At 40.8% G+C, this 27,960-nt stretch overlaps 2 protein-coding genes and 1 long non-coding RNA gene across 3 annotated transcripts; 2 read left to right on the forward strand and 1 right to left on the reverse strand.

Moving 5' to 3' along the window:
* Positions 1 to 2,951: 2,951 nt before the first annotated feature.
* Positions 2,952 to 8,172, forward strand: nudt19 (nudix (nucleoside diphosphate linked moiety X)-type motif 19). Its single transcript, XM_061765808.1, has 3 exons — positions 2,952 to 3,889; positions 4,278 to 4,485; positions 4,557 to 8,172. The coding sequence occupies exons 1-3, from the start codon at positions 3,116 to 3,118 to the stop codon at positions 4,742 to 4,744; spliced, it is 1,170 nt and encodes a 389-aa protein (XP_061621792.1). The 5' UTR covers positions 2,952 to 3,115; the 3' UTR covers positions 4,745 to 8,172.
* A 618-nt stretch (positions 8,173 to 8,790) lies between these two features.
* On the reverse strand, positions 8,791 to 11,654 carry si:ch73-167i17.6 (regulator of G-protein signaling 9-binding protein). Its single transcript, XM_061765809.1, has one exon. It carries the CDS (start codon positions 11,205 to 11,207, stop codon positions 10,467 to 10,469), a length of 741 nt encoding a protein of 246 aa, XP_061621793.1. The 5' UTR covers positions 11,208 to 11,654; the 3' UTR covers positions 8,791 to 10,466.
* A 578-nt stretch (positions 11,655 to 12,232) lies between these two features.
* LOC133466179 (uncharacterized) lies at positions 12,233 to 27,816 on the forward strand. The gene is made up of 3 exons (XR_009784873.1): positions 12,233 to 12,688; positions 14,933 to 15,024; positions 26,951 to 27,816. It is a non-coding gene; the product is annotated as an uncharacterized LOC133466179 (long non-coding RNA).
* The last annotated feature ends 144 nt before the right edge of the window (positions 27,817 to 27,960 follow it).

Here is a 27,960-nt window from a genome sequence, read left to right on the forward strand (position 1 = left end):
ACAAAGTTGAAAAGAAGCCCCCACAATAAGTGAGCTTCGCTGAAGGACGATATTTGAGTGAATTCCTCTTCTTCATCATAACTGCCCCGTACACCATGAATAGATTGGATAGTAATGTCCAATTGGCTGTTTGAATGGATTAGAGATGAGCTAATTTATATAAAGTGGTACCTTGACTTACTACTTTAATTTGTTCAGTGACTGAGATTGTAACTCAATTTACTAGCGTTTAAAATTGTGAGTGGTATGCAGAATGTGGGGTGGATGACATGAGGTCTACTACCACCATGTAGAGATAGTGTATCTCAAGCTCATCTTTACGTCAAACACACAACGTCAGACAAAGGGATGCATTTACATGAGGAGAGGCCTTTATTTGAATGCATTTTTCAATCATATTAAATGATCTTACCAATAAATTACAATTTAGGGCAAATGAAAAAGGAGTTTAAACACAAAAAAACTCAAGCAGAGAAATGTCAAGAACCAGACACGAACATTAACATAGGCTCACACAACATTGTGGAGCGATCACCAATTGAGGCCTTTTTACATGGCACTTAACAACGCGCAGCGCGCCACCAACGAACCTGTTAATTGCATATATGCTGCGAGGGCGGGGGATAGAACATCGTGCAAGGTTGCCATTTGCCACGAAGCGCCCTCGAATTTAAAAATGTTCAATTCCAGAGCAGGGTCGCAGTGCGCCTCCAATAGGAGAGGGGCTGGCGGAGTAATTTTAGAGCATTAACAAAAATAGACCAACCAGCGGGAAAAGCCTCCCTGTCCCTTCCTGGTTGGCTGCTATGCAAATACTTGCAAATATGGGCAAGCTTGCACTGGGGCGATGTCATCCTTGCGTGCTGCACCACGGTGAACACCAAGAAAACCAAGTGCACTGTGAAAAAAGTCTATTGCAACACCATCTCCATATAACGTAAGATCATCCTTAACACTACACAAGGAACTTGTTGACAACATGAGGTAAGTCTCTGCACTTGTATTCATCTGCGAGACTGTTTATGTACTTTGGTGGGTGCTGCTGTTTTGGTTAGCGAGAGAGTTCAAACAAGCTCAGCAATTATGTAACTATTTGATATACGTGTGTTAAAAATATTGTCTCTGAATTGTGATGTTTGGGAAAAGGGAGGCATAGCGTCTATTACAGGGACAACAGCTACTGCAGGAAATAGGGTACATCCATTCATTTTGCATGGGAAGGACTAGCCTCCGTTAGAGATACATTGTGTTCTGAAAAACAAGCTATACAGTGGCATCAACGTAGAGTTGCCACTGAAACATATTAATTATAACTAATAAGGAGGCAGTCTTGGACACTTTAGACCAATATGAAACCAAATTGAGTTCCACTTTGGAGGTTCTGCTGTAAAAACATTATGAAGCATTATTTCTGATTATGAGACTGGAAGACACACTCACTTCCTTATGAAGCACAGTGGCCTTCACTGGATGTTTGTCCGTCATGCACTGGGAGATTTTCTTCTAATCTGAATGGATGGAGGCACCTGATGACCCTGAAGGGGTGGTACTTGGTGTGATGCATAAAATAAAAGTAACTCATCAAAACTCGAAGGAAATGGCTAGATATGTTTCGTTAGAGCATGTCAATCTAAAAAATAAAAGCCATAGTCATGTTTTATATTCATCCAGATTTCATCGCAGGAACTAACTAAAATATGCATGTTATATTTTTAGGGAATTCTGAAAGACAGTATGTGTGTTTACTTTCATATTATGCTACATCTGTCCATCCGTTTTGCGTGCGCTTGTCCTCAGCACGGATGAGCTGGAAGCCTATTCCATCTGACTTTGGGCGAGTGGCGGGCACACTGAAGTTTCCTGCAGCCAGTTGCATGGGTGGCACAGAGTATAGACAAACAACCATTCATGTTAACTCACATTTATGGACAATTAAGTCATCAATGAACCTAACGTGCATGTTTTTGGGATGCAAGTAAGCATAAGGAGACCATGCAAACCCAACGCAAGAGGGCCGAAGCCGAGAATCAAATCCAGGACCTCTCGCCTGTGAGACAGACATGCTAACCACTAGGGTCACCATGGGGCCCCACTAGGGTTTGTTTAATTCACTGTAACTATTTTCAACAGCTAAAATTACTCATTCATTGCAATTAACATACCTGTATTTGTCATACAATTAAGTTTGTGTCTTAGAATGTATCCTATACAAATTGTGTATTGTGTATAATTGTAAATACAAAAACAAGATAGTTAAAATATATACATAGGTATCCAAATGATTTGTACAGCAGATCAAAGATGTGTTTGATCAAATATGTTAGTTGAAAAAATATTATGTTAATTCCTTTATAACAAATACCTAAAACAAGAGAACCAATTTTGAAATAACTACAGGTGCATTTCAATAAATTTGAATGCCGCAGAATAGTTCATTTATTTCAGTAGTTAAATGCAAAAAGTGAAACTCATATATTGTATATTGTAGTTTCATTGAACACATTGGAAAATACTTTTTAAAAGGCCGAATCCTACCTACTTTTGTCTGTTAAAAGTAATTTCAAGTGTTTCTTGAGAAGGTGAACTTTTGTTTTTTGTTACCCTTATACTATAGTCATCAACATAATAGAAAAATAAAGAATTTGTGACATGTTTCTTCTACTCTATGTGCAGTGTCTATATTATATATTAATATTATGGAGGGTTTTCACTGTTTGAATTGAGATGTACCCATTTACTGTGCGAATTTTTTTTCCACAGAATTTTTATAGTAAAAATATAGTAATAATAATAAGCTGTATTAGAAATTTCTAATTCAAGCTCAAATTGTAATCCTTCAGAAGGCACAGATTTCCATAGTTGAGGTCCAGTACTTTGTAAAATGAGCGAACGTGTGCGTCTCGCAGCCTGTAGGTGGCAGCAGCCGATATATATATATTTTTTAATCATCCAGCCTGTAGAGAGCAGCAATGACCTCTTCCAACCTTAAGGTAGCCGGAAATAGTTATGACTGAAAGTCCAACAATTTCCGGGTATCGCCACCAAAGCAACTTTCCCCGTTTGTGTAGCGACTTTCGAGTGAATTTGTCACACACAAAAATTCGGACGTTTTAAAATGAACACTGGACTGAAACACTGGAAAGAGGCGGCCACTCTCATTTTGGCCGCGGGTCACAGGCTCGGCGCGGACAGTTTATCCTCACCGGGTGTTGTGTGCTCCCAGCCGGGCAAAAACGAACGACGACCTCCAGTCACGCAGCGGTTTGACTACAATGTTTTACTCCTTAAACGAAGCAGTAAAAGCGGGTTCATGCCAAACGCCTATGTGTTCCCCGGAGGTATGGTGGACTCCTCCGACTTTTCCAGTGAGTGGTTGGACGTTTTCAAAGCTTTTACGAACTCTCGGAATTTTGGCTTAAGGAGCGTGAAACAACCATCGGAGACCAGACCGCCGATATTTGCTACTGACAGGCTCAAGCTGGGCTCACCAATCCCGGGAGATGTTGCGTTCCGGATCTGTGCCTTGAGGGAGACATTCGAGGAGTCAGGCGTGCTGCTTTTTGTGTCCAAAAAGGATGAATTGAGTCTACTAAAGAGCCTTAATGACAGGTGCGCCGCTGATGAAGTCAAGCATTACAGAGTAAACGAGTTGTGCAGCGGTGAACTGAGCAGGTGGAGGACTCTGGTCAACCAGAACCCGTCCAACTTCGTCAGGATGTGCAGGGAGCTGGAGGTGGTGCCCAACATCTGGGCCCTCCACGAGTGGGCCAACTGGCTGACCCCAGCGGGACGATACTGCGTGAAGAGGTTTGACACGGCCTTCTTCATGTGCTGCCTGGAGGAGAGACCACATGCCTTCCAAGACCAGAAGGAAATTCAACACTTACAGGTGAGACATAACATCGTTTCAGGGCCACTATTTATCTTGTTTGTTGATACGTGCCCTACGATTGTGTGTGATGTGAAAATGTTGGCCATGAATCGTGTCACACAAGGATTACAATTCAAAACAATGATTGACTTTTCTCATTACAAAAGAAATGTTTAGTGTTTCCGATGTAATCTCAAAGGTTGAACAATTCTCAAGGGTTTTATTTTCACTTCCCCTCTCAAAAAGAATTTTTTTTTTTCCAAATGAGATTGATGTGTTGTTATTGATCCCATTAATGGTGGGCAAAGTTTTGAAATAATTTGGTGAGGTCTTAATATCTTGATATCACAATAACCTGTTTCCCACTGACACACCTGAAATCAAACCTGTATCCACTATGTCCCAGTGGTCGACACCCTCAGACATCTTGCAGAACTTCCAGGATCGCGATTTGTGGATCGCCCCCCCGCAGTACTACGAGCTGAGTCGCATGTGCCGCTTCCCCTCGCTGAGCGACCTCCACGCGTTTGCCAGACGGCGCGGCACCGACGGCTGCGAGCAATGGCTTCCTGTCATCTTCTTGCAGGACGATAGCTATGTATCAGTGCTGCCAGGTACTTGTCTCATCCAGTGCCCCGCCCCTCCCATGGATATTGTGTTCAAATATGGCTTCTCTTCTCTGCAGGAGACCACCTGTACCCATCAAACAGTTCAGAAACAACTAATGTGGAAACTCGAGAAGGTTCTGAATCGGCACTACACCGCTTCCTGATCTCAGACCCTTACTGTCCACACCTGCAGGTCAACATCACACCCAAGTTCAACCACATGCTGCCCCTCATTGGACCGTTGGAATCCACAACCCCTGTGTGAACACAGTAGGAGCAAATCATGAACAAGATCACTCAAGGAAAACACACAATCAAGTTTAGAGCCTACTGACACGAAACCATTAGAATTGTGCAGGACTTCGGGGCGATTCCCACTCCCTTCACTTTCCCCCGCCAGCCTGCACTCACACTGCTCAACAGCATTTGGGCTTCGGCTCATTTACGTGTGCTGTATATTGGTGAAACTACGCTGGATTATTTGTAGTTTATTTCCACTGTGTTAGGTGTCGATTATCATTAATAGCTGGCAAGAAATCTTTGTATTACAGTACAGTGAACCCTCACTATTCACTATATTGTACTGTATTATGGACCATGGCCCACAGTGAATATATTTTAGAAGATTTGTGACTAGTAGACCTTTGGCTACGAAAGGAATTCCTGGTCAAAGTGGAACTTTAAAGTCATCAAAATAACAAGCTGTCATAGAAACATCCTTGGAAAAATAGAAAATTGTAATCGGTAATCTGGAATTTTGCGCCCGAACAGACAAAGCGCCTTTGATGAAAATATAACCTTTTTGATGTATAGGAAGAGTACGGCTTTAATGACTTACTTCCAGGATTGATGAAAAAAAAAAATAATAATTCAATAATCAAAAAGTCACATCTTTTTCTGGAAGTCATGTTAATTTAAATCAGATTGTTTTGTTATAATTGATTAAATCGAGATTTTAAGTTTTAGTTTTTTTTCATTTATTTATTTATTTTTGTATCTTTTAAAGGCCCTCCTATCCAGGTCATAAAAACACCTGCACATTGTGTACAAGTCACAGTACAAGCAATACACGTGAAAATCACATGCAGACACTGTCAGACCACTGTACAGGATTCTAGAGTACACTTGTATTATTTGGCAGTAGCAAATTCCCGGCAGATAGTGCACTGATATCACAACAGTAACATTACAGAGCCTTAGTGTTTTGTGGACTATTGTCCTACCATTCCAAAAGAACATTTTAAGATTTCTCTGAATTGGCTGTTTCGACGGGAATTACATTTTTGGCTTGATGTATTCAATTAAATCAACTTAGCCTTCTTCTTTCACACAAACATTTAAACAGAAATATTCAGAACCTAAAATACAGTCTTCCATAGAGACACTTTTTCAGGACAGTAAATGCAACCAGGATATTAAAGATCCGTGAAGAAAAATATATTACTGCTGGCCAGTCTAATGTAACATCAATTCTGCCATCACATTGCAAGTAATAATAACAGACAGGTATTAAATATTTCATAAATAAGAATGTACTTGTAAGTCTACATTGTTGTTTCATTTGCTGACGGTGTAGGCCCCCAATAAAGGTGCCAACATACTTAGAGGGAAACCAACACGACTTCAGCATGCCGCCCATGGACTAATTTATTGCGATGCACCTGTGTGTCAAAGCTAACTAACCTCAGACTTTTATGAAGCTAACACTTATTTCAGCAGTAGAAAGACTTTTGTTTTGTTTTTTTCTGTTTGTTTTGTTTTAATTCATCAATTTGGAGTGAAATTAAATTGTGTGCATGAGGACAAGTATCAGCATCCAATCCAGCCTTATAGTACATCATGTACTGTGGCTATTAAGTTAGGATCATGTATTATTGTTGTTATTGTTTATATTATTATAAGAAGCACCATTGATTGTATAAGATTTTGTATTTCTGGGAGAAAAAAAGCTAAATAATATCTAAACTACATGCAATTATTGTATTTTGATTAAAAAAAATTGAATTATAGCCTAATGTTATGGTGTGTTTACCTTCTATATCTCTGTATTTTTCTGCATGCGTGAATGTGTGATGGGCTAAGTTGAAATAACAACGCTCAACCTTCATGCTGTTTGTCTTGGAGAGTCAATTGAGGGTTACCATGGCAACTCCACTGCCTTGGAAACCTCACTATCTCTGTCTGTGATGAGGCGATGATGCGTTGCTGTGTGTAGCTAGCGCCTCTGTTGCGCACTCTCTTTGGATGAGGACTCACTCACCTGTAAATGGCCCTGCTTACAGTTTATGATTAAAGTGTAATGCAGCTTTTTGGTGGATGTTCTAGAATTTGAAAGCTTGCACAAAAATCTATTTCGATATTTCTCAGGCTGTCTCAAATAGTAGAGTTAGTGTCACTCTCGCTTTGAAGACCCAACATTTTAGTCCGCGCCATTTCTTTGCCATGTTTTAATTTATCACCCATGTATTTTTGGATCTTTTCAAACTTTCTTGAAATGCCTGCCAGCAAAGTTAAACTAGATGCAACATTATTTTAATTCAGCTCTGTGTCCTAAGTGCTTTTTGGCTTTTTATTTAAAGCGAGGGTGGGGAACCTTTTTTCGATTAGGGGCCAATCTGTACCAGAGGGCTTTTAAGGGACTCACAGCAGTTGGAGAAAAATAACGGGGGGGGGGAATAGGAAAATAGTTAATTTTTTAAATTTTGACATTGAGAGAGAGGTGAAAACTCCTGAGAAGCACTTTTTAAACAAAGTCTAATGTTAAACAAGTTTAAGGCAGCGCTGCACGCCACAAGTATTTTGTCAAAACGACTGATTAAAACATTTCACAAAGGTCTGGGAAGTAGTATTTAAATTTTGATGGGTAAGTGTTGGGTTGAGTTTGATATACTTTCCTTGAAATTGATTTCATAACTATTATTATGTTTGGGGGGGGGGGGGGGAGTTGTATTTACTCTAAAAAATATATTCATTTTAAGTCTTGCACATAAAGTATGGAAACAGCAACCATTGCATAAATAGGAGTTACAATACAGCCTTGGTTGTTTATTAATAACGTCTTGAAGAAAACAGTAGCCTAGTTTGTGTTTAATTGCTAAAACAAAAAATGTAGACAATACTAGTAAAAATGGGCATTTTAATTGAAAATGGAAAAAACTAACAATCAATGATCGATTATTAAAAAATATATATTTTTGTAATGGGATGGGAGAATCTCTGAATGTTCGGAGCTCATGTTTTATTGCCGGTTTTGTTTGAACGGAATAATTCCCTTCCCACAGCTGACTTCATATTCTTCTTCTTGAGACCACAAACTAGACAGAATCAACAGCGCCTCTGCTGGTTGCAGCAAAGTAGTGCACTCCATTTTGCCTCATTTGCTTACACCCAATCACACACACAAAAGGAATACAAATGTTATGATTAATATGTTTTGCTGAAATTACATTAGAAAACTTACTGAATATTTTTTAACAATGTGATTTGAATTAAATTCACTTTTCAAAGGATGGCTTTGTATTGCACCCTTTCTACAACAACCCAGCATAAGCAACAAGCACTACAGCACAGTCCAAAGTCTTTGTGTCCATATAATTATGTATTCCGCTTTGAGAAAAAAGCAGTTTTCTACTAACCTTGAGCTGTTGTGTGTTAGTTTTGGGTGTGCTGAGGAAAAATAAATAATTGAATTGACTTTGATTTGTACTGCTGCTTTTTTTACAGACTCCCTTCAAGGAAAGTGCCACAACACGCTTGTAAATATAATGGGGGGGGGGATTTGTCTGTTTTTGCATAAAATGATGTATCCAGCTTCAGCTTTCTACTAACCTTGAGCAGTTATTTTATTGGTTTCCCTGTGCATTACTTACACCAAACGCCTCCTCCTCAAGCCTCAGAGCCTTAACATCTCCTGCGCTATTCCAGGACTACACAAATACTCTTACAACTAAAACCATTAGCCAGGCAGATCAAGTGTCTCCACTGGAGAATTGAACACCATTTAACCTTAAGGTTGTGATTGACTGGCGACCAGTTCAGGGTGTACCCCGCCTCTCACCAAAAGTCAGCTGGGATAGGCTCCAGCATGCCCGCAACCCTAGTGAGGATAAGCGGTACAGAACATGGATGGATGGATTAACCTTTAAGTGGTTATGTCTGAGGTAATAATCGTCTGCTTAAAATCCCTTTAACTTTGCAGTTTACAACATAGAGGCTTGACATTTGGCACTTTTAAAACCAAGATAATTATCTCTGAAGATGCTAAAGAGAAGGGAAAAAAACTGCATGCATATATGGAATAATTTCTGTGTGCTTTTTGTAATATTTTTATTATAATAAATATACCGGATTGTATGTACATTATCTGACAGATGACTGTTTGTACAAAACCTCTATTCATATGTATATTTACATCCACATAGCAATATATACAGTCAACCCTGAATAGGAGCACAGGCTTAACAGTGAACTGGTGCATTATTTAAAGACTGTTGACATCGAGTAAAGGTCCCCCAAAAAAACTGTCTTGATAGCATTGTGATTTAATACACAATCTGGCTTCGTGGATCATATGATAACGTGGGCAACCTGTTCTTACTAGAGTGTGAAATAGTGCCGATTGAATCACATCCAGCCTGTGAAGTGCTAACTTTTCCCCTCATGCTTTTCTCTCTATCCGATGGCCGCATTTGCTTTAAACATTTCTAAACAGAAAGCATCGTTTAGCGTCGAGAGGAATACTTAGTAGTCAGGCTACATTCAGGCATGAGCTCTCTCGCTAATCCACTTGGATTATGCGTTGTTGGCATCCTGATGGCCAGACACTCACTGCCTTATATTTTCCGAGCATTGAATACATTTATAAAAAGTCGAGAAAGGCAAATAACATTGTCTGTGATATTCACGCCCTCTGGCATCTCATTTACTTATTTACTGCCATCAAGCCATTGCTTCTGCCCACCAAGAACACATCCAAATTCTCTTTTGCGCCCAAAGCCATAAAGGCCTTCAATCAGATATCCAGCTGGCCTGGTCATACCAGTGGTGCAAAGTGGATTGTAGTGTGCGAGATACGTTCTTCATTTTATGTCTGTCAGTATCTGATGTATGGACTGTTTGTTCATGTCATACAGTGTATCTGATATCCTGTCATGAGGTGCCTAGCGATTGTGCCACAAACCCAACTGCCCAACGGGGGAAATATAGTTATCTATGACTCTACTCATATTTTTTTTCTTTCCACTCCTTTCCACAAATACACAGCCCTCTGGATCCTAAAAACAGGCCGACTTCACCTCAATCTGTGCCTGACAGCCATTCTCAACACTTACAGTTCTACTTTTTTTTGTTTTGTTTTTTTATCTAGTGCAAATACATTCACAATTCAAGTTACTTACTGTTACAAGTCCAGTTTTGTTTGCCAGAATAAATAATCATACAAAATAAATAAACACACCCTGTGGTGCTTTTGGTTGTCCTATTGTCTATTTAATGGTGAAATAGTTACATCATAAATCTTTATTTTGCTGTTTTGGGGGGGTAACTAAGATAGTGATTTTGACATTTCAGTGGTGATGAATCCATTTTTGGAGGCTCACCACAATACAGAGGCACTGGCTTTTCTGTCCGGAGGAAAGGTTGCCTGCCCCAAATACAAGAAAGGTTTGTAATGACCTGTAACTCTCACAAGATGGCAGCAAAGAACTGTTTTTCCCATTAGACAAGAATCTAACCTGAATAAATGAAACTACTAGATGCAACCAGATGGGGACAAAGCATTTTTTATATTAGACATGGCTTTGGCCTGAGGACAAAAGAGCCAACTGGTGATTATTTAATTTCCAGAAAATTCACCCCTAAAATGTGCATGCGGAGTTGCCCCAAGACCTTTGCACGCCACTGTTAGCGTTTAGGATGTGTGTGTGTGTGTGTGTGTGTGTGTGTCCCCTCTCCCCTCCCCAGTCCCTCCAGGGACGGGCTGCTGCTGTTCAGGACATGTTGATGACCAGATATCCAAGCACCACCGCCACAGTCACGATGACAAAGAACACCACCACGGCGCAGATGGACGCGAAACTCGCGTCCCCACCGCCTCCCGCCTCCTCGTCCTTGGGTTCCTCCTCGCAGATGGAGATGACGCCCACGGAGGAATTTCCCACACTCATGTTGGACTTGAGCTCGGCGCCCGCCTCCTGCTTGGCTTCCACGGCCCACGGCGCCACCTGCACCTTCATCTCCATCTCCTCCATCATCTGGCTGACCTGGCCGATCTCGGCCTGCAGGTCCCGCAGGTCCGCCGTGTCGATGTTGCTGTCCGCCTCGTACTTCATGTTCTGCACGCTCATGGCGCGCGCCGCCACCGTGCTTGTGCTGCCCGTCATGCCCGTCTGGATCAGGTGCCTGGTGGGCACCTTGAGCGGGAAGTCCTGGCCTATCTCCAGGGAGCGCTTCATGTCCACCTCCAGCAGATCCATGCTGCTGGAGAAGAGCACCCACAGCCGCTCATACTCGGCGCGGTCCTCCTTGCTGATGCTCTTGTCTTTGAGCAGGGAGGTCAGCTTAGTCCGGTTGGCCACGGCCAGCTCCTGCGCCTTCTTGCGGGTCCGCTTCAGCTCCTCGCGCAAGTTCTGCGAGTCCGAAGTGCTGCCCAGGGCAACGACCAGGTGCCTGTAGCACGCCGTCACTTTATTCAGGGCGTCCAGCATAGTTTTACACTCCTCTTTGCCCATGGCTGCTCACCGACGCTCTCTCACCTCCTCCTCCTCCTCCACCAGAAATATGACAAACAAGAGAGAAATGGCGATCTGCGCGGATCACCTCTCTCCTATGTGAGTGCACATTCCTCTCGATCCTGCACGCCGCTTCCTCTCCGCGCCCTTAAATGGGAAACTCCTTTACGCACGGATGCGCAAAAACCCCACGTGTAGAAACACAACAAAATATCCACACTTAGCCGCAAAAATAATAGGAACTCAACAAATCCGTCATTTCGAAGATAACGGCGGAGAGCCTCGTTCGGTGTTAGAAGGGCAAAACCGTCCCCTCGACGTGGAGACATTCGCCGTTTGCTTCTGTTTGGCTTGGTGCGTCTATTTTGGGGGCGGAAAGCGCAGTGGCTGATGTTTAAATGCCACTAAGCGCCTTCTCTGGTCACGTGTGCGCGCAAAAAAAAAGTGAGGTCCACCGTGACGGGGGAGGGATGGCACACAGGCTGGAGGAGGGTCCGAGCGCGTTGATTGGCTCGCGCGGGTGCTCGTCACGTGGGGGACGCACGCGCGCGTCATTGGGTTATAAACCAGTACACTAGCGGAGATCACGTCACAAAGTGACCGTCACCTTCCACGGTGTGGATGGCCGCCGCTTTGTAGTCACTGCATCAATCAGGGGTGGCAAAAGTAGTCATACTCTCTACTAAAGTAAAAGTACGGATTCTGTAGGGGGAAAAAAAGTGTGCTGGGAAGTAACACAAAACAAATGATTGGAGTCAATTCTCCTGTAAATTAATAAAAGAGGGAAACTATTTGGTGTAAAGTGTTTGATGTTTTTTGATGTTATCAAAACTGTATTGTATATAATTGACAGTAAAAAAAACACACACACATTTTTACTTCCGTACTGAAAAGTACCTGTAAAGTGAAAATAAATCTCTTCTAAATTTGACACATTACAGAGGAAGAGTGTTAAGAGCAGCCCTGGCTAATTTGAAGTGTCTAAAGTGAGGCTTCAAAATCATGAAAAAAAAACTTTGTGGCCATGTGCGATGAATGCGCGAAACCAAGTCCCGCTGAAAAATGGATGCTACTTCGTCAGGCATCTTTCGTATCCCTACACCTCTCTACATGTTTGAGCCATGAAAATGCATCTGCTTAAAGCCTTTAGTGGCTGGAATATATCCCACCGGCCCGTCACGGGGCTTTCCGTGCAGTATCCACCAGCTAGCTCACAAGCTAACAGACTTTGGCCTAGTAATAATAACTAACTCTCAATTGCACTGCTGTGAATGAAGGCGCTCAAATTCTAACACTGTGGGGGAGGCAACGTTGTAGCAACGGCCCAAAAAAATCAGGAAAACTGAAATGGTGAAAACAGTTTCATGTTATACAACCACAATTGAATTTAAGAAACAAATCTCTGAATTCACTTTATTTTGATTTTGTCTTTTTTTTTTTTTTTTACTAGAACAATAACTGTACTTCTACTTAAGTACAAGGTGAGTACTTTTTTCAAACTTTTACTGTCAGTTACTGTGAAAACAATACCCATTTTTAATACTTCTTAAGACTTCTCTGTACAAAAAATACTTTCCATCTTTCAGTAACTTGCATAGTGCTTATTATGACAAGGGGGGGGAAAAAATCACTGGACATGCTTTCAAAACAATGTATTCCCATAGCTTTGCTAACGTTGTGGACTGACTAACAAAATGAGCTAAATTAAAAAATACTGAAAAAATACAACATATACCAGTAAGTGTTTTTGTCAGATTAGAAGAATGTTTGAACACCAGAAGATGCTGGCTTTATAGGCTAACACAAGACACAATGTACTTGCGATAAGTCATTCTTGGAGCCAACAACATAAAAAATGTATCTCAAAGACATTGATAGGGAATATCTTGCTTCTCTAAATATGTTACATAATAGTCATTAATGCTCCCTGATTTACATCCCTCCATGTTACTGCCGTGTGTGTTTTCTTCCGATTTATAAGACCACAATATCTCAATCTATCAATCAGTCAATCAAAATCTCAACCATGGTTGATTTTACCTTTGTCTTTGTCTTTTTTTTTTTTTTTTACTTTTACTGAATGAAATGAAAAGTTGTCAGAAAACTAAATATTCAATTTAAGTGGATACCTGAAAAATCTACTTAAGTTCATTAATGTATAAAGAAATTGTACTGAGTAACTTCCCACCAATCTGCATCATGCATTGCTTACAGATGTATCGCAATAAATTATATCATAGAAAGGTTTGTTTATTTCAGTTGTTCAATTTAAAAAGTGGAACTTGTATTATTATAAAGATTCTTTAAAACACAGAAAAAGACTTTGCACACAGTCAATTCCAACATTATTTCCATCCATCCATATCGTCATTGGGGGCACCAGTAAACCGGAGCCTATCCCAGCTGTCTTTGGGCGAAAGGTACACCCTGGACACTCACATTCACACCTAAGGTACACCCAATTTAGATCCTTCACTGAGCCTAACATGCATGTTTTTGGAATGTGGGAGGTAGCCACAGTACCCAGAGAAAACCCACACAGTGTCACATGCATGACTCCAATCTCATAATTTCAATTGTTCTCTTCATTTGCGACATTGCGCAGACAGTTTGTATGTCATTCCTCCAGTGAGTTGCATGCCCACAGAGTTGTCAGTGGGGGAGTTGGGTTTGTTGCCGCTTACTCCAGTACACTGCTTGGATAATGTGTTGTTTACCTGTACGGGCCCCGCTGTGTTGAGAGGTGGCAGAGGTTGCGCTTACCTGCTTCGCCCGCTTTGCTCTTTTTGCATTATTGAAGCGGATGGTGCCTAATGATCCGGTGACAGCAGTATAGCGCTAATGGACCTCACACACAGGGGAAATGAAGGAAGCTTAGGTTGTTGTCCGTGTCACATTCCGGCTTGTGAATAATGTAGTGGTTTGATTTGGATGGTTGTTTACAACAAATTGTAAACATTGAAGTACTGTACACCTGCACAATCTAATGAGATCCCATACAAGTGACACGTGGCGAGTGTGATGAAGGACCCAAGTGGAAAACACCAAATCGTCAGAAAAGTTGAAAAGGATTTTAATAATCAATTTAAAACCAACTGTGACAGGTCAATTCAAAGCCAGGATACAGCGAGGTTCACTTCAAAGCCGAGAGGGTCAGAATTTGAAGATAGGAAAGTTGTCTTGGGTCAAAGTAATGCAATTTTCCGTAATCCACCGATAGCAGGTCAGGAAATGCTCAGGTATCACAGTTGTCTTAATCCACGATTCCCAGAGAGCAGAAAGTTGTTTCAGGACTGGCATCACAAAAGATATTTAGTCATGCCTTAACAAGTGCCCACAATGCAGCATAGCACAAGAAAAAGCACAAAATTCTGAGCCTTCAGCAGCCATGCAAAGACTGTTCATAATCCAGAAATAGTGTGTATTGCGCAGTCATTTTTCTTTTAAAAGAGTTGTTCATGAATGTTCGTATACCGGGTCATTTGTAAACCGAGGTTCCACTGTAGTTCTTTTTTTTTTTTTTTTTTAATTGAAAGTGTTCCACCATATGCCAATATATTGAGGCGCACCTGTATTGTAATGGTGGCGCACGGGTGTCACATTTATTTTCCTCGCAGTTATGGTTTCCAAGTTGTAGCTGTGAAACCATATAAATGTGCATAAAAAATGATATGTAATGAAATAGAAGCAATCCTCACGTGCAAAGTGTGTTTGCTTTGTTGCAGCTCTGCAGGAAAAAGGAGAGAATGTCCTTGCTCTCAATTCCCACCAAGACATCTTCATTGTCACACCTTGCATCCAACTTCTGACACCAAAGGTTATGACAGTTTTTTCTACATTACTGTAATAAAAACTGGGATTATATTGTTATAAGAAATCATACTTCTCCAACAATGTCCATCTGAATGAAGAAATATTATCTTGTAAATGCTAACGGCCTAATGAATGGCGTCTAAGAAAATACCTGTGTCCGATTTGTTGTTTTTGTCGTGGCAACTGCAGTCCTTTGAATGTGTCTCTATGACAACCTGTAACCCCTTGCTGGGGTGACTTCAGTTATTTTTCCCAAGGTAATCAACATGTGTCAGCACAGTAGATGTTATATTGAAGAGCACACTTTTACAGGGTAGCCAGTCACCTTCAGATTATATTATTCCCACGTTTATGTGTTCCAGCTCCTAATTCCCAACCTCACCTGGCCCTGCTGTGCAAAAGCAATTGTCAGTGTTGATAAAATAAGACAGCATTTCAGATTGAAGTGCGCAGGGCATGAGTCAGACCCGAAGTGGTCGATTGCTCTCAGACTGATCGCATCGGTGTGATTTCCTGCACTGAGGCTCCTTATGGTTTGCTTTTACACTGACAGGAAGTGTTAGACAGCATGGTGTTCAATTGTAATGCAAGAGGTCAAATGCCTGCAGTTTGCTTGTAATGGTGTGAACATCCTGACAGTTTTCTAGGAGTATTCCGGATCAGATTAAGGCAGTAATATGGCCCTGGGCTACATTGTCTATTGTTGTGGTGCCCTAAAACAGACACACTGAAGTTGTCTGATTTATTTTAACCTTCAATTGTAACAACGTTATTTTAACCAAAGAGAGAGAATATGCACATGGTTAAACACAGTACCTTTATTAACTGCTCAGTACATGTTTAAAATAGCGGTAATATTTTAACATTCTTAATTGTCATTCACCTATACAAATAAATTTAACACTGACAAAGGCCGTCAGGGACGTGATTCAGCAATACCTCTCTCTCTCTCTCTCTCTCTCTCTCTCACTCACTCTCTATGTCTCTCTCTCTTGCTCTCGCTCTCTCACTCTCTCTCTCTCACTCTCTCTTACTCTTTCTCTCTCTTTCACACACACACACACACACTATTGAAACACTCACAGTCACTACTGAAATGCTCTCACACAAAATTTAAACTCTCTCACAAAAATTGAAACCCTCTCACACAGGTACTACTGAAATGCTCTCACACACACGACTGAATAATTGTTGACTCACACACACTTTGTCTCCTTCACAGCAGCTCCTCATGACAAACACACACACACATACACACTCACACGCATATCTTTACTAGTGTTCAAATAAAATAACATGCAATAGGCCTATGTTAGTTATCTGGTTTAACAGCAGCAAAGTTATATCTAACAGCACAGAAGAAGAAGAAATGAAAATTATGAATTGTACAGTATGTACTGTACATATTTACGACACCATGCAATGAGAATGGTCAGAATGAGCAGCAGCGCATGTGGCACCTGTACATCAATTATTAATTCACATCGATGCACATTTGAATGGCATGAATAAACTGATACCCATCCATCCATTTTCTGAGCCGCTTCTCCTCACTAGGGTCGCGGGCATGCTGGAGCCTATCCCAGCTGTCATCGGGCAGGAGGCGGGGTACACCCTGAACTGGTTGCCAGCCAATCGCAGGGCACATAGAAACAAACAACCATTCGCACTCACAGTCATGCCTACGGGGAATTTAGAGTCTCCAATTAATGCATGTTTTTGGGATATGGGAGGAAACCGGAGTGCCCGGAGAAAACCCACGCAGGCACGGGGAGAACATGCAAACTCCACACAGGCGGGACCGGGGATTGAACCCCGCTCCTCAGAACTGTGAGGCTGACGCTCTAACCAGTCGGCCACCGTGCCGCCTAAACTGATACCTTATAGTATATACAGACGTGAACGAGCAAAAAGCAGGAAGAATAGTGAGCAGCGTTGAATGTGTGGTTTAGTTGGGAGTGAAACCATTGCCATGCCTTTACATGTCCAAATGTTGGAAATACGCGTCATGTTTTTACAATACCGGAGCAGCACTTTTAGTGGCAATGACCTCAATATTTGTATTTGCTCTGTGACATCTGTCTACCACACACTTTTATATCATCCCATCTTGTGTGTGACCTTTCAAAATGCCACCAGATTTGTTTAAGCATATGAAAAAAAGCGTTCTCAAGTGTTCCATTTTTAAATCAGATTAAGAAGTCGGTGCCCTTTTTTTGTTTGTATACCGAGCCCCCCGCTCACGAAACCTGAATCTCCACATGTGCTGTGTGGAGTTTTGACAACGGTCATATGGAAACAGTATTTATGAAGCCATCCTAAAATAGCTTTATTTGACATATATGCCTGAAATAAATACAGAAATTAAACAAATCCTGACCAAAACCACCATATTTCAAGGGTGTAAAATGAACTTTTACATACTGATGCTGATGCCGTAAACGATCAACCCACTGTAATCCAGATTAGCGGGTGGGTAAAGATCCTGGGATGAGCAATATAATGCTCACTAATGCATCTTTTGATGGAGGCCGTCACCCCTCGCACGCTTATCATATGGAATCGGAGGCTTAAGCAGGAAATGGTCGTCTGTCGCCACTTAGTCAACTTGATCTGAGATGTGCTGGTCAATAGAGGACAGGCCAGGACACAACAAAAGTTTACTTCAACTTGGTGTAATGACCCCAGTAAGCATGTTGGTTAACTTTCAAACATCCTGAACATCATCCTGGTCAGATATTATTTATCTCACTCAGATATGCAAGGATGATTTTTGAGTGAAAGCTTCATATTAATTTCAGTCTGAAGCCGTCATCATCACATTTTTTTTCAAATGCATCACACTTTCCAGAACACCTTAAATCCTCCTGAAATAAATTCAGAATATGCCATACATGGTGTGACAATAAAGAAATTAGACTGTGGGAGCCACGCTCACGACTCAGTGCCAAGTGGCAAATGCTAATGTCACAGTGTTGAGTGACAAAATGTTTGCTTGTGCTACACAAAGGCCTGATAAAGAAGCATAGCGTGAGCCAAGGGAACACTGTTCATAATGTGTCCTGGCGACTTTCCTACAACCCCAATTCCAATGAAGTTGGGACGTAGGGTTAAACATAAATAAAAACAGAATACAATGATTTGCAAATCATATTCAACCTATATTTCATTGAATATACTACAAAGAAAATATATAACATTTTTACACTGATAAACTTTATTGTTTTTAGCAAATAATCATTGAATATGAATTTTATGGGTGCGACATATTCCAAAAAAGCTGGGACAGGGTCATGTTTACCACTGTGTTACATAACCTTTCCTTTTAACAACATTCAATAAACGTTTGGGAACTGAGGACACTAATTGTTGAAGCTTTGTAGGTGGAATTATTTTCCATTCTTGCTTGATGTACAGCTTCAGCTGTTCAACAGTCCGGGGTCTCCGTTGTCGTATTTTACGCTTCATAATGCGCCACACACTTTCAGTGGTAGACAGGTTTGGACTGCAGGCAGGCCAGTCTAGTACCCGCACTCTTTTACTACGAAGCCATGCTGTTGTAACATGTGCAGAATGTGGTTTGGCATTGTCTTGCTGAAACAGTCCGGATGGTTCTTTTCCTTTTTGGGCCGGAGGACACAACGTCCACAATTTCCAAAAACAATTTGAAATGTGGACTCATCGGACCACAGAACACTTTTTCACTTTGCATCAGTCCATCTTCTATGAGCTCGGGCCCAGAGAAGCCGGCGGCGTTGTTGATAAATGGCTTTTGCTTTGCATAGTAGAGTTTCAAGTTGCACTTACGGATGTAGCGCCGAACTGTATTTACTGACATTGGTTTTCTGAAGTGTCTTTTGATGATATTATGGACCGTAGATGATGAAATCCCTAAATTCCTTGTAATTGTACGTTGAGGAACATTGTCCTTAAACTGTTCGGCTATTTTCTCACGCACTTGTTAACAAAGAGGTGAACCTCGGCCCATCTATGCTTGTGAATGACTGAGCAATTTAGGGAAGCTCCTTTTATACCCAATCATGGCACCCACCTGTTCCCAATTAGTCTGTTCACCTGTGGGATGTTTTGATGAGCATTCCTCAACTTCCTCAGTCTTTTTTGCCACCTGTCCCTGCTTTTTTGGAACGTGTTGCAGCCATAAAATTCTAAGTTAATGATTATTTGCTAAAAACAATAAAGTTTATCAGTTTGAACATTAAATATCTTGCCTTTGTAGTGTGTTCAATTAAATATAGGTTGAACATGATTTTCAAATCATTGTATTTTGTTTTTATTTATGTTTAACACAACGTCCCAACTTCATTGGAATTGGGGTTGTATTTTAACCCAAACAGCTGAGATTTTCCATTGAACTTCATATTCATTGTATTAACGTCGGTGTAATCTTGTTAGAAATGCATATTGGTCAAGTTTGTTAACATTTATTTTCAATAAATTAAGCTCACGCCAAGAGTGTACATGCAAATAACAAACTTGCTGACATTTGTGGCTGATGTAATATTTCATGAGCACAAGGCACTCAGCAACATGATTCAGTCAGCAAGCTGTGTACTGTTTAACAAATATAAATTTGTTAAAATTTATATCTGTTTAACAAATATAAATTTTATATCAATTGACATCACATTATGGCGGGGTGGACATGTTAAGATGGACATGGACATCCAATTACACACATACTGTATGATGAAAAGTACAAAACTTAAAACATTTATTCTACAATAATCCACTGTTTTAGCGTCCATTGAAGAAAGACAATATGTGTGTGGTAATGTAATTGAAACCATCAGAGGGTTTCTGAAAGGTTATTGGAGATTCACATGCAGACATAATATATATACAAACAGTATAGAAAATGAACATATGGATGTTTGGGCTGGGTAAAAAACATATACAGTATTTTGGTCTTTGGTTGACACAAAAGACCAGTAAGGCTTAATTTGCATTGTAATTTCTGGGCGATTAATGTTGTGTAACCAAAAACAGTCAAAACAAAGTGGGATTTAGCAGAATAGGTTCCAGGTTGTTTATGTGGTTTTGGAGCTCTTTGGTTAGAGACAGACATCTGAGGAGCTCAGATGGAGTCTATTTGTGGTAATGTGCCGAAGATTCAGGATGGGCGGTGGTGCAGTGGTTATGGAGACAGAGCAAGTCGGTCTTTGTTGAATTATTGATGGAAGGAGCTCTTTCTCCGTGTGGTCTCTAACATGGCGCAGCACGAAACAGCGGCTTGAACTGAGTTACACCTCAGCCCTGAGAAGGATTTCTCCTTGCTTGTTGACACACTCTCACACAAACACACACACAAAGACTTGCATGCACACACATTCACGTCTTCAGCTCCAAAGAACAAGCAATGCTGACCTTAAAAACACTCAAGTGCTGGTATAACTTTTTAGTGACTGAGACACTCTGCATGGGCTGAATACAAACTACACTTTGTGGGCAAAGGTATTGGGACGGGAAGTGAAAAAGGAAGAGTTTAGATCTACAGTATCCATCCATCCATCCATCCATCCATCCATCCATCTATCCATCAACCTGCCTATCAATGCATTCATCTATCCATCTACCCATTGATCTGCAGTATCTCTCCATAGGGTTCTATTTTGGTTTCATCTGACCATATGGCATTCTCCCAATCCTCTTCTGGATCATCCAAATGCGCTCTAGCAAACTTCAGACGGGCCTGGACATGTACTGACTTAAGCAGGGGGACACGTCTAGCACTGCAGGATTTGAGTCCCTGGCGGCGTAGTGTGTTACTGAGGTAGCCTTTGTTACTTTGGACCCAGCTCTCTGAAGGTCGTTCTTGTGATCATTTTGACCCCACGGGGTGAGAGCTTGCGTGGGGCCCAGATCGAGGGAGATTATCAGTGGTCTTGTATGTCTTCCATTTTCTAATAATCACTCCCACAGTTGATTTCTTCACAACAACCTGCTTTCCTATTGCAGATTCAGTCTTCCCAGCCTAGTGCAGGTCTACAATTTTGTTTCTGGTGTCCTTTGACAGCTCTTTGATCTTGGCCATAGTGGACTTTGGAGTGTGACTGTTTGAGGTTGTGGACAGGTATCTTTTATACTGATAACGAGTTCAAACAGGTGCCATTAATACAGATAACGAGTAGAAGACAGAAGAGACTCTTAATGAAGAAGTTACAGGTCAGTGAGAGCCACAAATCTTGGTTGTTTGTAGGTGAGCAAATACTTATTTTTCACCATAATTTGCTAATAAATTTTTTAAAAATAAGACAATGTCATTTCCTGGATTTGTTTTTTTCTCATTTTATCTCTCATAGGTTAGGTATACTTATGATGAAAATTACAGGCCTATCTCATCTTTTTAAGTGGGAGTACTTGAACAATTGGTGGCTGACTAAATACTTGTTTTGCGCCACTGTAACAGTTTCAGTTCTTCTGGGAAGGCTTTCCACAAAGTGTAGGAGTGTGTTGAATTTTGAATTTTGAATTTTTTTACCATTCTTCAAGAAGCGCATTTGTGAGGTCATGCAGTGATGTTGGACGAGAAGGCCTGGCTCTCAGTCTCAGCGCTAGTTCATACCAAAGGTTTTCTATCAGGTTGAGATCAGGGGTCTCATTTATCAAGCATGGGAACACATAAAAGTTTACATAAAGCGTGCGCATGAACATCCCTACACAAAGTATGTGATTTATTTACACACAAAACCTTGTGTTACAACAGTGAAACTAAAAAAACAACACACTTAGAGGGTCATCAAAGTCATCCAGGTACACATACAGCTCCTGTCTACTGTGGGATGTTTGGTTACCGGGACATTTCAGCGGAAGATTGGAGATACAGTATATGCGGCATATTGCAAAGAACACTAAACCAAATCATACCGACAGTGTTGTATGAAATTCACCAATCACAGACAAGCTGAAATTAAACAAACGTTTCCAAAAAATATTGTTGGAGCCATAGATTGCACCCATATTTCATTTGAAGCACCATAACAGAAATTCAGCTATAGGAACAGAAAAGGATTTCATTGAATCATTACACGAATAATCTGCCTTCCACGTCGCTTAGAGGAACACACAATTCATTCATTCTACAGAATAGTTCTGTGGGTGTGCGCCTCCAACCAGGGGTTGTTGAGGACAGCTGGCTACACGTGTCCCTAATAAAGCTTTCAATATGGCTATGATTATCCATATACTGTAACGTGCTTGTCCTCATCCAGTTAATTAAAGATAATTCTCATTTGTGGGCCGTGAAACGTTTTTTGGCCATTAAGTTTGATGTCAAACCATTATTATTTTTTTTTCCGAGACACTCTTTTCTCTGATCTTTTTTTCTAATTCTCTACTTCTTTTTTGTACTTAAACTTAATTTCAGTCCTACGAAGGACTTTACAACCTTTTCTATGTACACTTGATAAATGAATCCAGGACTCAGTGCACACCAGTCAAGTTGACCCACAGATACCTCTCTCATCCATGTTTTTATTGCTTTGTGCACTGGGCACAGTCATGTTGGAACAGGGAGGCACCATTCCTAAACTGTTCCCACAAGTTGGCAGGATGGAATTGTCCGAAATCCCTTGGTATGCTGAAGCATCCAGACTTCCTTTCACTGGAACTAAGGGACCAAGATTTCGGGCAATTTCATGGACATGGATGAGAGAGTTTGGTTTGGATGAACTTGACTGACATGCACAGAGTCCTGACGTTAACCTGATCATTAGAGCCAGGCCTTCTCGTCTAAAATCAGTGTTTGACATCACAAATGCGCTTCTGGAACAAAGGTAAAAAATTCCCATAAACACACTCCTAAACCTTGTGGAAACCCTTCCAAGAATAGTTAAAGCTGTTATGTCTGCAGCGGGCAGACCAACATCTTATTAAATTCTGTGAATTAAGACTGTGATGTCCCTTAAATCTATATGTGAGCCATGCAGGTGAGTGAATACAGTATAGTATGTAATATTAAATTGTTTTTCAATGATTGCATCGCATTGGTTAATAAATTCAGTATGGCTATCCTCGGACTGGCATGGCCCCTGATAGGAAAAAGGATCTAATTCAAATGTGTACTTTTCAATTAGTCTCTCCAAATTTTGTAGAAATCAATCTTGAAGTATGGTAAGACTCTTGAGAGTGCAAAAGGGTATTCTGCCATCCTCTCTACGCTCCAGCGAGTTGAGCCAGAAGGATCTGTGGCATCTGCTGGGTCAAGGCTTAGCATTAAGCCTATCACCACAAGGTAAACCTTAGAAAAGCCAAGGAAGGTTTGCAGACATTGGAATGTAATGGGGGAGTACAACGTGCTTGGAATCATTTTCTGAGTTGTAAAATAGCCCCACTGACCTATGGCTGGGCACAGAAAATCCAAGTGAGGAAACATCATCTCTCTTGGTGTCTGCACCAAGAGCAGACAACAGACCATGGCCACAGGACACCGTCACTGAGCCCCAGTGCAGTGGCGTAAGAGGAGCCACATTATGGCAACTGAGGACCCCAAGAGGCAGGACCCATCACTGGGAGCTCCCAGTGGAGAGGAAACACTAAAAGATAATAAATTTATCATAAACATATACATAAACATACAGTATATATGTATCTATAATGTAATCCCAAGGTCAGTAAAAGCTAGAATGGTTTAAAACATGAAGAACAGACATAAAACTATAAAATCGCATAGAAATAAAATACTATTAATATTAATAAAATAATGAAAAGAAGACAAAAGTTCAAAGGAAATACTGTAAAACAACCGAGGTGCTGTGGCAGGCTATTCCAGAGACGAGGGCCGTGAAACTGGAACGATGCCTCACCGTGAGTGTGTGTCCTGACTTTGGGAATAACTACGAGGCCAAAAATGGAGGACCTCAGATGCTTGGGGCTTTTGAGAACAGTTTCTCCCGGGTTTTATTAGCTTTTTTTAGAATTGCATGGCAGACCTGATAAAAGGGGTCCTCACACCTGATGTAGTCCTGTGGACCTATTTTTTCCCTGCAGAAAACATTGAATAAAGCAGTGAAACAAAGAGTGCACTAAGTCCTTCAGCAGGATGTCAAAGCACATTGGCTTCAGTAGTGTGACTGCACTATAATTAATAAGAGTGCAGCTGTACTGGACTTTTATCAGCCTGTATTCTTCTGGGCTTACTGTGCCTCCACTAAGACTTTCTGTATCCAAACATGCAGTAAAAGATGATGGTGTTGAGTGCTAAAAGGTCTTTGGCACTTGCGCTGTTTGCCTCCCGTACTTTTAGTGAAGCAACGAGATTGAGTGTGACAGAAAATCCCCTCTAAAAGGCTTCTAGCTTAGATTTGTGCGGGCCAGGAGAAGGTGAACAGATAGACAGGCCGACAGACGGACGGACGGACAGATAGATAGATAGATAGATAGATAGATAGATAGATAGATAGATAGATAGATAGATAGATAGATAGATAGATAGATAGATAGATAGATAGATAGATAGATAGATAGATAGATAGATAGATAGATAGATAGATGTACAGTAATAACCTAATAAGCTGCACCAAAGAGCCTCCATTACTCCTCTTCTTGCAAAATTTGTTTCTCTTTTACCGCAACGGACATGATGCCAGCTCCAAAATCTGAAAGCAGCTTCTGTTTTGAGCACATTTACTCTTTAAAAATTCATGAAGACAACCCTCCTTTCTCTCGTTTATTTTTCAACAGACATCCCCCTCAAGTTGCATGCCTGCTGTAATCGCAATGAGGCCCGGCGTGCTACACTTTATTGTATAAACATGTCATTCAATTGATAACACTGCTTTGTACATTGTTCCCAAACATTTAATTGCACAACTCAGTTAAGGAAGGTCTTAACGTTTGTTCTATGCAGAATTCATACATCCATTTTCAACACTGTAAGGCTCGCGGGGCGCTGGAGCCCATCCCAGCTGACTTCGGGCGAAAGGCGGACTACACCCTGAACTGGTCACCAGTCAGTCACAGGGCACATATAGACACGGACAACCATTCGCAGTCACATTCACACCGTCAATGAGTGGGAACTGATCCCACGCTGTCCGCACCAAACCCAGGCGAGTGTACCACTACACCATCAGTGACCCCTCTATGCAGAATTGAATGGTGGAAAAGCTCACAATACTTTGCCAATAACACCGATTGTATCAAGATAAAGCAATTGCACGATCATTTACAGTATATAAGGGGATCCTTACCACGCAGTTTCATTCCTATGGCAGCAACGTAGCCCGAATGTGCACTAGCACCTATACGCTAAATATACATTCAGTGGTGCCTTGAGGTACAATTTTATGCTCATAACTCAAAACATCTGTATCTCAAATCATCCTTCTATATTGAAATAATGGAAATGCCATTAATCTGTCTGAGCCTTGCACCCCAAAAAATATTTTGGGACATGTGTTTTATAATCAGAAAAATAGCATTCTATATTATGGTTATAAAAACATACATTAATGACATAATTTAACAAAACAAAGATGTTTTTGCGGCGGCACGGTGGAAGACTGGTTAGAGCGTCAGCCTCACAGTTCTGAGGACCCGGGTTCAATCCCCGGCCCCCCCTGTGTGGAGTTTGCATGTTCTCCCCGTGCCTGTGTGGGTTTTCTCCGGGCACTCCGGTTTACTCCCACATCCCAAAAACATGCATTAATTGGAGACTCTAAATTGCCTGTAGGCATGACTGAGTGCGAATGGTTGTTTGTTTTGATGTGCCCTGCGATTGGCTGGCAACCAGTTCAGGGTGTACCCTGCCTCCTGCCCGATGACAGCTGGGATAGGCTCCAGCACGCCCGCGACCCTAGTGAGGAGAAGCGGCTCAGAAGATGGATGGAAGATGTTTTTGCTTCAATTTAATGAACATTATGGTGTTCCTTCTGGTGTGTGTGCCTTGGGTACCTGGGGGCAGTAAAATACAGACATATGTTCGTTCTTCACAGAGGATAAAGAATATACCTGAGTAGTTTTAGATTATCTGTCTACATGTGCTGCTCCACTGTTTGTGTTTAAATATCAGTCGCTTAAAGGGCTATGACACCGTGGGAACAATACTATTCATTAGCCTGTCTATGGTATTTTGCATTGTTTATTTTCATTAAGCTTAACGGACTTACCTAAAGCAAGGATTTGTGGTTATTTAATATACACAATGTGTAATACTCTTTGTTTTATGTTTAGTTTTACAGTAAACCTCAACTGGAATAGCTTGAAGCCTCTTTTTGAAGAATTGTTCACTACCTGCCAAACTGCTGCTTGTTGTGAATTGAGTTAAGTTGAATTCCCTGCCACCTGACAGCGCTTGTATCTCAATTTCTTGCTCACAAAAAAAGACAAAGCAAAAAATTCAGCCCATCAACAACCAGTATTTCCAAAAACCCGTACGTCGGGTCAGTCTTATCTCAAGGCCCTATATGAATAATATGTCTAGGCCATTAATTTTAAAACAATCAAATGCAAAACAGTAAGTACAGCAGTTACTGAGTGTGCCTCCTCTTGCCACATGAGCCCATATTCTTACGCTGTGTGCTGAGCTCATAAATATGCCAAGATTCTGTGAATAGTTGAGTTTTTCACAAATAGCAAAAATGCAATGCGATAAAATACATTTAACCGAGGAACCCCTGGGTTACTATACAATATTGATGTAATTAAAGAGGGAAACCATATAGATACATGTGTTTTAGCTCAAAATAGAACTATATGTAAGTAAACCGTTCATTGATTACATTTCTTCAAATAGAAACATAAATCGAACAACAATAAAACACACTGCCTGAATATTGATGACTGGATATTGTAACATGAACATGAATTTTCACCCATCTTTTGTGCACACACTCTTTATCATTCCCCCAAATGTCTTTTTGCCCCTCACCCTCTCTGATGATGTAACGCTAGTTTGTTTTTTATTATTGCAGCAACATGCACCGCAACGAGGGGAGCATGTCAGACCACTCCACTTCACTCCCCGCTTCCACTTTGTGTTCTCTTCATTACACTCCAAAAGAATGTCAACAAAAGAGTGCGCCTAAATAGCGATGCAAATGCATGGAGCCCCACAAGAGCGAGTTTATTTGTTACATGAGCACTTACAAATTTATTGTTTAATCAAATGCAAGGCCTCTGATTGCGTTGAGATGTTGAATCAAAATTTGCTGCTTTTATTTTTGTGTATGTTTTGCATAGTTAATACTTGTGCACAAACCACAGCATTATGACGAACTGCACAGTCTAGGAGATCAACAACAAGAGCTGCAACAGCCTTTACAAAGATACCAATGGTCATATCAGAAACAGCTCTCCGAATGATATGGTGCAGGTGTACACTACTGAAAACTACAACCACAAATTAAACATATTGTTAAATTAATACCTCTCTGACAGTGTCAGTCATAACTGAACTTTATAATTTTTGTAAAGGCAGAATATTTGATACAGCTATTGTAGTACAAAGCGAGTGTTCGGGCCACTGAAAAAACAAAACAAAACTCAGACTACGATGTTATGGGGAAAAAACACTTATTTTCTGAGAATAAAGTACTAAATTACAAGAATTCATTGGGCATGGTGGTTTTTTGTATGTTAAATCAGAGGCACAAGATGGGGGAAGGGACAGCTGAAATCTTTTACAAATCATACATACTGTCAAGTCGTAATGACTATTTTAACAAATTGGACAAAAAGGGATTTCTTTTTATTATTATTATTATTATTATTATTATTATTATTGCAAACTCCCGTTTAAATTATACTTTTTGTTTTGACCCTCATACTCTTTATTACACTTGGCTGGTCACATGTTCACATTCTTTGAAAGTGCACATTTTTAAACCTTTTCTGTTTAGTGTGCAATTGTGCATTGTACATGTAAATGAGCAATGTAAAACTAACAATAAAGACTTTGATTTGAATGTTGTGCCTGTGTTTA

The sequence above is a fragment of the Phyllopteryx taeniolatus genome, chromosome 2 (assembly GCF_024500385.1).
Source record: "Phyllopteryx taeniolatus isolate TA_2022b chromosome 2, UOR_Ptae_1.2, whole genome shotgun sequence".
Taxonomy (NCBI): Eukaryota; Metazoa; Chordata; class Actinopteri; order Syngnathiformes; family Syngnathidae; genus Phyllopteryx; species Phyllopteryx taeniolatus.

Bases quoted from the DNA above. Each gene is read 5' to 3' on its own strand.
- si:ch73-167i17.6 (XM_061765809.1), bottom strand. From the start codon at position 11,207: ATGGGCAAAGAGGAGTGTAAAACTATGCTGGACGCCCTGAATAAAGTG.
- nudt19 (XM_061765808.1), top strand. From the start codon at position 3,116: ATGAACACTGGACTGAAACACTGGAAAGAGGCGGCCACTCTCATTTTG. The intron at 3,890-4,277 runs GTGAGACATAAC...ACTATGTCCCAG, and splicing joins AGGAAATTCAACACTTACAG to TGGTCGACACCCTCAGACAT. The intron at 4,486-4,556 runs GTACTTGTCTCA...TCTTCTCTGCAG, and splicing joins CTATGTATCAGTGCTGCCAG to GAGACCACCTGTACCCATCA.